This window comes from Paramormyrops kingsleyae, chromosome 23, assembly GCF_048594095.1.
Source record: "Paramormyrops kingsleyae isolate MSU_618 chromosome 23, PKINGS_0.4, whole genome shotgun sequence".
Taxonomy (NCBI): Eukaryota; Metazoa; Chordata; class Actinopteri; order Osteoglossiformes; family Mormyridae; genus Paramormyrops; species Paramormyrops kingsleyae.
The window spans coordinates 4586177-4596618 of NC_132819.1; the positions used below are offsets into that span (position 1 = coordinate 4586177).

Consider the following 10442-nt stretch of genomic DNA (forward strand, 5'->3'; position numbering starts at 1 on the left):
ACACAGGACTAGCAAACCGAAAGTATATTGCTTTCAATTCCTACTTGATTTTTATCTCTTAATTTGCAAAGTTGCTAATCATATTGGGGGAAAAAATCTTTAGTGATTGTTTTGCCAGTTTGGAGTATGTGCCTTATTATATGGTACACTGAATCTTCTCTAAATTATATATACTGAAACCCTGTTACATTGTTACAATTAAATCCGCATGATCTGTCTCATTGTACAGTGTTTCAGGAGTCAAGCTGTTCAGCAGGGTCATCCTATTACTATCCGAAGTCGATTAAGTGAATCTTTCGGTTATGTGTCTGTGGAATAAAAACTTCATCGGCAATTCTGTTCACAATATTTACCGTAGCGCTAAAGGTTGTCGACAAGTGTACTCTGACTAGAGTTCGCAGTTTTAATACACGTGGATTTTCTCTCTTGTCTGCCAATTGATCATACAAAGTTGATTGGAAAATCAGTAGATAGAATCGTATGTGGGTTAAATGCCACACATGAGGGAGTTGAGACGGCAGTTTGCAGTCAGCAGTTTGTTTTCCGGTTTGCATCAAGTAAAAATCGCGTAATAAAGTAGTGCATTTATCCAAGACAGCGAGGCGCTGCAGTGCACGGCGACTCCAGTAGGTTCTTTTTGTTTTGCTGGAAGTTGAAATCTTGTGTAGTATAACATGTACAATAATTCATTTAAAGTCTTACGACTGCATATTGTTGTCTATGCTCATCGAGTTTAAAAATACTCTCTCAGTTTTCTCATTTATTTGCTGCTTTACTGTGTAGTCCACACATGCGCAACACATTGGCTTGGTGCAAATGTCTTTCCTTGCTATTCTTACGTATTCGATTATTGTGAAATATACATTTCATGCATATTACGACAACATTTGGTTTGCAATTCTCAAGGTATGCTTTCAGGGTTTTTTTTTTAATACTCACAAAACCTCGATTCTACGTTGCAGCTCGTTAGCATTGGTTGTGTAGTTAAATACATTAACCGTAATTACTGCACCGTATTTTGCATATTGCGAGATGTTGAACTGACATACTTTAATGTATTACTCGATTTTAACACAAGTAGGTATAGCACGTCCGATATCCTGCTTCCTATACTCGCGTTTCTTGCTATTTCTGCTATGGATAAAAGACCCAAGGAAAAATTGGCAGCCGGTCTCCGACTCGCTACGATGGATTAAAAAGCAATGATTGACACGCGCATGCAGTATTATCACACGAGGAAATTCGTTTGGCAGAAGTTACAGTACTGTCTCGATCCAGTAAGCATATTAATGCATCAGTTTTAACACTGTGCAATTATGAATGAAAAATAAGAACCTTTTTGTAAACTCAAAATGAAACACCACCTAAAAGTAAATAATGATTGTGAAGGGGAACTTTAACTCAGGGTTTCTAATCGAGTAATATGAAGCTGTATTTGTAAGAAAATATTTACTTAGGAAAGCAGACCCCAGGACAGAGAAATAATGTTAATTTCATTTTCATGTTCTAGAAATGTTATTCGAACCAGTCACTGCTCGTCCTATGGGTAATACGTGCTAAGAGTGAGATGACGGCTTCCAGAAGCAAAGACCTAGGCAATGGTTCCTTTTAATGTAATAATACTTAATCAACGATTCAAAGGGAACTGTCTGACAAAATGGACAGAATAGGTCACACTAGGCGGTGACTGGGGCGGGGGGGGGGGGGGGAGTCTTGTTTCCCAAATATGGACGTGATTGGTTGCCTGGAGTCACAGCTACAAGGGCCAGATTAGTTGCTGGAGTAGGCGGGGCTTATCTACATTGACTGGACCTGTGTGGTGGTTTTACCTGTTCCACCTGCCCTTGTTTCGTGCCGCCCAGCCCCTCCCACCCCCTTTCCACTTCAAGCTAGTCTGCTGCACGATCAAACGGCAGGTTCCTTGTACAAACAAGCTGACTTTCTACCAAGCAAGGGGAAGGGCATACAGGACTAGCCTTGTCCCTGTTCTCACACACACAGGTCCCTCCTGGTGATTAGAGGTTCGTAAAGGGGACCTTTTCCTCTTTTCTGTCGAATGCTGCGATCTAGTCAGAAGGTGGTTGGTTCCTGGAAGAACGACAGACATTGAATGGACTGAGAATGGGGTCAGATGAGCCATATAATTTTGTCTTCAAAGGTGAGTTTTCATTTTTATAACATAAAGAACATTTAACCCAGGTGTTACGTTGAACTATCTGAGCATTGATATTTCTGCACAGTAGATGTGGATATGAATGAGGGCTGACAGAAGTCCTGGACCTTCTGCTTATCTGGATCTTCTGCTGAAGGCTGTCACACCATTAAATAACGTGTCTACAGGGACACATAGCAACAAGTCGTTGGCTTCATAGTTATTCAACGGACGGCATTTCTGTTTTTCCAAAGATTTCATGGCTTACCTGTTGAATCAGGAAGTCACAGACATGTGATATCACCTGATAAACACCTGCTATATTGACATAAATGGTCCCCGTGGAGAGAGGCTGATATGCACCCGTTGTCTTGAAGTTCCTACATTAATATGTTTTAGGCAGCTGAAATAGATTGTCACCATAATAGTTTGCCACTATAATGAACATATATTGCCTTGTACGTTCTTTCTTTTGTTATTCATCCAGCATTTAACACACAAGGACTGCAAATACACTTTGTGATTTACACATTTGTATGGCCTAACAAGCATACTTGCCAAAAATTTGTTACAGGTCCTACTGAATCTTTGGAAATCTTCAAGACAAATACAGGCCTTGTTTGTTATATATTATATTTTGAGGACTAAATGTCCCCACAATTTGATAAAAACCGGCTATTTTTACGTTGTGGGGACCCCCTTTTCAAACCCCACAAGGGGAAACTCAATTTTATAAAAATCTGTCAGTGCAATCAAAAAACTAAAAACGCCAAAACTCTTGTATTTTGTTTGGTTACTTATGGGTATGATTAGGGCTGGGTAGGGGTTAGGCTTGTCATTGTTGGGGTTAGGGTTTTGCCCATAGAAATGAATGGATAGTCTCCACAAAGATGTGAATATAAGTGTGTGTGTGTGTGTGTGTGTGTGTGTGTTTGTGTGTGTGTGTAAAATGCCAAAGAAGTGACAGTCACAGAACTTGGAAAGCCACAGTCATGGAGACCCATTGTTTTCAGAGGTGTCTGCCTGAGGTGCATTTCCCCGAAAAATTAATGCTCCTTTTGAACTGACGTCACTCACTTAACAAGGTTATTCGTGGTGACAAGAAATCTACAAACATTTATTCCATCTAAAGGATGTGTCTGCTGTTGAAATGAATTCTTCTGATACAAAAACATTACCTGAATGAAAACTACACACGTGTACAAACAAGACACACAGTCTGTTTTTTTTTTTTATGTACTTATTTTATATTCCCTCCAGGTAGAGAAGGGTTCCAGGATTAATGCGATGAAAGATTAGTAATACAGTTTGTTGTAAAAGAAGTCGACAAAGTGGGCACTTTAAGCTTGCCTGCTTGTTAACACAATCTGCCTGCTTATCTTAGCAGCGATTCATGTAACTGAATCCATGCTACATGCATGGAGACGGAGTCAGGAGGTTCTGTTACTCTGCGGTTAAGTGTTAGAACAGCTAAGATGTGTGATCTAAGTGAACTGAAACATGCCAGACGTAGTAGTTCCAGAATCTTAGAAACCACTAGCTGGGATTTCTTCCCCCACACTACAGTGTATAGAGTTTACAGAGAAACGGTGCGATGAAACCCTTTCTGATTGAGGAGGTCAGCTAACAGGAAGACTACAAGTGTAAAAATAACAGCCCAGTACAGCAGTTAAATGCAGGAAGGCATCTGTGAACATATCCTTAACTGAATTGAATTGAATTGAATTGAACAGAAACCTCCACAATGTTTGAGGTGGTTCTGGAGACCAAAGCAGGGATTCTACCTGGAATTACATAGGGGCCCTAATAAAGTGGCCAAGGTTGAGTATATAATGGCTGACTGAGATATTAGGCCATTTTTGGATTGTCTTTTCCTGCCACTGCATAGCCACACCTCCATTATCACTCTCAACCCACCATTACAACATCCTCAAACAGTCTCTCACAGTGATAAAATTTTTCCTTACAAATGGTGCCTGTGGAATCTAACTCACCCACTGTACAGCTTCTTTTGTAAAAAAAAAAAAAGTCCCCATCAGTAGGCATTAGTGTGCATGAGTGAAACCAGGAATCCTTGAGCCGTTTTCTGCATTTTACACGTCATTCTTGAGGCCGGTCTGCAAGCAAAACGTAAGGGAGCGGCAATCATTGCCATAGATACAATGTGGCATTTTGTCCTTCACAAAGAGCCAGAGTTTTGCTAGGTTTGGTGTGATGGATCCCAGCATGATGTGGGTATAAAAAATCATAGGGGAAGAAAAAGGCCAGCAGAATGTGCCAAAGGCAGAGTAATGTGACCTCGAGAACAAGTGGGAACTGGTGCACATCTCCCATTATATTACCATTGCTCATTAGGGGGCCATCATTTTCCAGTAAAATCATTGTATTCTTGCTGGGAAATTTAACTCTTTAAATATCCGACCCAGCAATTTGATTAGAGAACCCTATCAAACAGGGAAATGAAGTAAAACATAGATAATCATCTCAGCATTTGATTCCCTGGTGTCAGGTATGTTTACCTTAGCAGCAGATAGCATTACATGCAGGATTATGGCCTTTAAAGCTGAAAATTGCCAGTTAAGGCCCCAGAGGACACCTGTTGTTATACTCTGTAGATAGGCAAAAAATATCAACTGGTTTTCAAACCAGTTAAAACTAGTTTTGAGCTAAGTATTGAAATTATGGCTGAAATGGTTCTGAAAAGTTAGCCAGTTGCTTAATTACATGTCTCGTGGAAATCGGCAAATTTATTGCACAAGCTGTGGTACAGCACAAGAGCAGGCAGAAGTTTAACGTCTTCCCCTTAGCCGATTAAATCTAAAGCAGAAGTTCGGAGAATAATTACCAGAAACTGAATGGGAGAACAAATAAGTAAATCTAGTATCCCACTTTAACTGGATTTTGGAGAATGCTTGATGTATATAAGCTGAACTAACAATGCTATCAGAAAACCTGAGTGGAATGGACACTAAGACAAAAGGATTTATTATCTTCAGTTTTAATTTAAGTGCAGTTTAAGTTCATTAGTAGGAAACAGAAGCTGTTTATGAATAAAAGGTAAACTCTGAATGACTGTCTGCTGGGAACTTAACTGGCTCTGTCAGGAATTATTCAGCTGGTCTGATGCATTTCGCTTGATTCTGAGTGTAGCCAGTGTTCATATAGCCAATTATTTTAAGCGCTTACTTCACTGCAGCTCATTTCCGTACCTGGTAAGTAACAGCATTGAAAAATAGCTTTGAGGAAACACGAAAATTCCGTTTCACAGGAAATGAAAAAAAGGCTCACATTTTATTTGGCAATGGAGCAATTGCTTATGCCTCTGGGTCACTGATCATTAACTTGATCACTGGGAGATACACTGCTCCCCCCCTGTCCCCAAACCCCACTATGTCCTGCTTCAAACTTCACTATGGTTCAGGTATATTTCAAGTGCTGATGAGCCTCTAGAACTGCAGTCAGGTGGAAATAAAAAAAGACAGACACAAGGCTGCTTAGTGATTTAGGAGTGTCTGTGATGTCATGTTCCTGTCCTGAATGCCTGATGAAGGCAGTGAAGTCGAGCTTAGGAAGGGTGAGGCTGGGCAGAATAAGCCAGATAGGGAAGGGCCTCTCTGTGATTGTGAAACAGCCCTGGGAATGGAATTGCTAGGCCTGACTGCTCTCCATTGACTGATCCAGGTGTGTCGACTCTGACTTGCAGTGAAAAGTGGGCAGGTTGAGTTTTTGGGGCTTATTGGTTTGCCTTTCTGACGTACAGTGAATTAAGCATGCTGATCCGAGGCCACTCCAACTGCACCGGCCCGCATTTTGGATTTGTAGCCATAAAAGTTGCAAACTACCCCAAAAAACATTCTGTCTGTAGGAAACCGAGTACAGCCATGAATTTAATTTTAGATTGTTTCATGTTTGCGTGTATTGTGATTTGGTCTGGTAAAATAGGCATAATCTAAAATGTAAAAAAAAAATGTAAAGGTCAAGTAGAATGTAGGTGGATCAGGCTGCGTGCTTATCTTGTTTTCAGATGTGTTTTCATTTGACTGTAATTTGCATGAACCATCCCGCCTCTGATTATCCATTGTCATACGGCATGTCTTTTATTACAGATATTTATTTGTCGGAGACGTGTAGTTGAGCCACACAGGGCGTAGCTGTGTCTGTGTTTGACACACTTTAAGTATTAACACTTAGTTATCCTGCTCTCAGTAGATTTCGGCTGTTGCTCCATTTCACCTTTCTCAATTTGCCGCCTACCCTCTCTTTCCCAATACCATGAGACCATACTGAAATTTTTCTTCTTAAAACATGAGCATGTTGCAACTGCATTTTGTGCAGTGTTCCAGCCTGGAGCATTAAAAATGAAAGCAGTTTTTTTTTTTTAACCCTGTGTAACTATCTTCTTGTTCCTTCCAGTGGTTCTGATTGGAGAGTCAGGAGTGGGCAAGAGCAACCTGCTGTCACGGTTTACCAAGAATGAATTCAACCATGATAGTCGCACCACCATCGGGGTGGAGTTCAGCACGCGCACGGTGCAGCTGGACTCCATCACCATCAAGGCTCAGATCTGGGACACGGCCGGCTTGGAGCGTTACAGGGCCATCACCTCCGCGTGGGTCCCCTGCCCCCTCACCCCCTCCCAGAGGATTTCCCATAATGCTTTTCCAGTGTTGCAGGTTTAATAAAACACATTGTAGAAAAAAGACAATTATCACGAAATTTCTGGATGTTAAGAAATTCTAAATGACTTTTGACATTTTGAAACATGGGTATGAAGAAATGGTTCTACTTCTTAAATTAAATTTTGCCATTTTACATGAAAAATGTTTCGTTCTCTGTTTTAAATGTAAACATCTGACATACACTGCTATGATTTCAGAATGTTAATTTTATCATTTAGGGTGACGGTACTGAATCAGGCTATTTCAGGAACACTAAAATTCCCCCCCCCCCCCCACACACACACACATACACCCACACATACACACAGTAATGGAGAATCTGTGGACTCCTTCCTCTTCTCCACAGGTACTACAGAGGGGCAGTGGGGGCTCTACTGGTGTACGATATCTCCAAGCACCTGACATATGAGAGTGTGGAGCGCTGGCTGAAGGAACTCTTCGACCATGCTGACCCCCACATCGTGGTCATGCTGGTGGGAAACAAGACTGATCTGGAGTCAGTGAGGACGGTCCCCACTGAGGAGGCCAAGGATTTTGCAGGTGTCTGACTCGGATGTTCTTAGTGTCAGGTGTTGCCTAGACCTGTATATCTCTGCCACATAAGCATTGTCAGAGGTTTTCCACTCCGCTGGGAGCTCCACCAAGCTGAGCAGCAGGTGAACTACATCACAAACCAAATCTAGTTGTACCATACAGGTATGGGGCAGTTCATGATAATGAACAGCCCAGTTGGCCAGTTTTCCAGTTATGGTTCATAATTATAATGGAATTGAATATTGTAACATGAGGATTTGAGTCAGGCTTTCAGGTTTGGATATCTGATGAGCTTAAATATTTTGTTAAATTAACCTAAGGATTATTTCTGACCTTCACTGCTAAAAAGCTTATTTTACAACTCCACTATTCTTTTTTTTATTGCCCATTTTAGCATGAATGTCCCATTTGTTTTGATGGAAACTAGTTGGGGACAAGTTTATGTTTGTTGCATTGTGTTCTTGGATCTCTACTGAGAGTAAAGTACGTATACCTCCCTTTCAAGATTATACCTGGCCCATTTACTTTCCATAATTAATCAATTACATTCAATTGCATAAATCAGTTTTTCCCAGTCAGGTCCTCTGGGAAAAATGTGAATTGTCTGGCATGGAGCTGAGAGGGAGCAAAAACATGGACCGTCTTGGGGTCCTTGAGGACCGGATTGGGAAACACTGTCATAAATCAATTAAACTGAATAGAGAAGTGGAGAATACTTCACAAATCTGCTTTTCCTCTAAACGCCTGGCATCTGCTGTGTGGATGCTTTGGCGAGCTTATTAAATCAAGAGCCAATTGTGAACAGGCAGCCAACAATGTTTGTCTCTCTCCAAATTCAGAAAAGAAGGGCTTATTGTTCATGGAGACATCAGCTTTGGAATCGACAAACGTTGAATCTGCTTTCATTGATGTACTTAAAGGTAATTTCCTCTCCTACAATTTACCGCCATTTTTTATAGGAAATTTGACTGTTTGCGCTGATTTTTTTATCTTGTACAAAACTGAAATCCTGTGAGTATGTATAAATTCTGTTTAATCATATTTTAGTTTGCTATTTTGTATAGTACTACACATGCTTTGCCAAGCTGAAGTGTAATGCTTCTCTATAGAACCATAGTGGTTAAATAGCAAACCACCATTATCTTTTTGGTAGATGTTAACCATTAATGGTTGCAGAATGCCAGTTAGACATATAAATATAATATATTTAAATTTGACCCTTATTAAGTAACCCACTGTAACAGCTTGTACATGCATGACGTATAGAATTGTAGTTTCTGAAGTCTTGAATTAGGTTTGAGATGCACTCCAAGGTTCCACAGTTCAAACACACCTGATTGTTTTCAGAACTCTGACAAAAAACAAACTGATAGTAGTTGTCATAGAAACAAGGAACCCCCCCCCAGAGGTTACAATGAAGCCATTATAGTGCAGTATCTAAAAAGTAAGGATATTGTGAACAGCTATTGAAGTGTGGAGAATAGTGAATGTTGCCAGCTGGTTTGATTTATTTACTGTTCTTGAAGGCATCTGTGGTTCATTTTTCTTCTCTGCATAAGAAGTATGTTGTAGTAATACATGAGCTGGTTTGTTTTTAAAGCAAGTGTAGTCTGGGCTGATGGGTTCTCAAAATGGCCATTTCACTGTTTCCCGCAGCGATCCACAAGAAGGTGGCTAGTAGAGAAGTGACTCGTGGGTCCATCAGCGCCGTGACCCTGTCCAACCCAAACGCCATGAGTGGAGAGCAGGAAGAGAAGAAGCCCTGCTGTAAGAACCTCTGACAGTGCAGCACGGCTGACCACACCCACAACAAGAGCGCCTTTTCCTCCCAACACCCTTGGATACTGGTGTCTCATTCATAAGTTTTTCTTGCATCGGCTTGGTTCAGTCCTGTTACTGATGTCATACAGAGTTTAAAAAATGAGTGACGTCAACGGTTACGTTGTTTCAACGTAAAATCAGTCGAATATTGTAAGTGATAATATTCCCTTTAAATGCTTTGGCTGTCGAGGCCTGTCTCCAAGGGTGCAACTCCAGGAACGAGGGCCAAAAATATGAGGGCTAACAGAAAATTTGACATGACTTGAGAGTGGTTTGTATTTTGTTTTACTCCATTGTGGGCAGTAAGAGAACTGGCATTAGTTACCATTATTAGAGGATGGTGCATGTAGAGAATTTAAATGCACTACTAATGATTCAATTTGGCCTGGTGCTCACTGTAACTCGGCAGTTGTTCTCAGCTGTGGTAAAATTGAGAAGCCATCAATATCTTGTGTAAAACCATTACTTCAACAGAATTTTACCTTATTTTTTAACAGGGGCAATTTTACACTGTGCTTAAATGAAAACTACTTGAAACAAGTTACATTTGTATCAACTTTAACAACATAATTATATATGGAATTATTATGCTGGATTTTTTTTTTGCTCATATTATTGGATGTGTTTCCTGCAAAAGCAATATGAAGAAAGTATTTTACATATGAGGAGTCTTTATTTGATGAGGATTTGAAAATCTTCTGCGCTTAACTGGCCTCTTACTAGTCTTGGCTATAAAATTAACAGCATGAATATTTACATTAATCCCTGGCTGAGCAGTATGACATCTGAAATTAAGTAAACTGCATGAGCAAGCAGTGTAGGATGTGCAGAAGTAAATTACGGAGAAGTAATTAAAATGTGTTATTTAATGTTTGGTTTGTGGAGGGTGGCGATCGGGGATTTGGTTATTTTAATACTGTTCAGAAAATATGTCCGAATTTGGTTTTCAAAAAACTGGCGTGCCACAGTACATCTACTACTACTACTATGTGAGACTGGGGTGTTCACGAGTAATTATAGGTTTTTGATCACTGTGTTTTTTCGACATGTATTCATTGAATAAATGATACTTCTTGCTACGACTCGTTTCACGTTTTGTTTGGCTAATTATTTTAAAGCAATAAACGTTAATGTCTGTATACTTATTTCCTGAATTTTAATATAAATTCCCCTTTGATATTATCCATAATAAAAAAATCCTACTTGCTACATTACATCAGCCTTATATATTGCCTGCATATAACCTGTTTCATTTT

General features: G+C 40.1%; 1 protein-coding gene across 1 annotated transcript; it reads left to right on the forward strand.

The window, feature by feature from the left end:
• Positions 1-537: 537 nt before the first annotated feature.
• rab25a (RAB25, member RAS oncogene family a) lies at positions 538-10265 on the forward strand. Its single transcript, XM_023830489.2, has 6 exons — positions 538-626; positions 2002-2158; positions 6566-6761; positions 7178-7371; positions 8205-8285; positions 9022-10265. Exons 2-6 carry the CDS (start codon positions 2122-2124, stop codon positions 9144-9146), a joined length of 633 nt encoding a protein of 210 aa, XP_023686257.1. The 5' UTR covers positions 538-626; positions 2002-2121; the 3' UTR covers positions 9147-10265.
• Positions 10266-10442: the final 177 nt, after the last annotated feature.

Bases quoted from the DNA above. Each gene is read 5' to 3' on its own strand.
- rab25a (XM_023830489.2), top strand. From the start codon at position 2,122: ATGGGGTCAGATGAGCCATATAATTTTGTCTTCAAAG. The intron at 7,372-8,204 runs GTGTCTGACTCG...CTCCAAATTCAG, and splicing joins GGAGGCCAAGGATTTTGCAG to AAAAGAAGGGCTTATTGTTC. The intron at 8,286-9,021 runs GTAATTTCCTCT...TGTTTCCCGCAG, and splicing joins TTTCATTGATGTACTTAAAG to CGATCCACAAGAAGGTGGCT.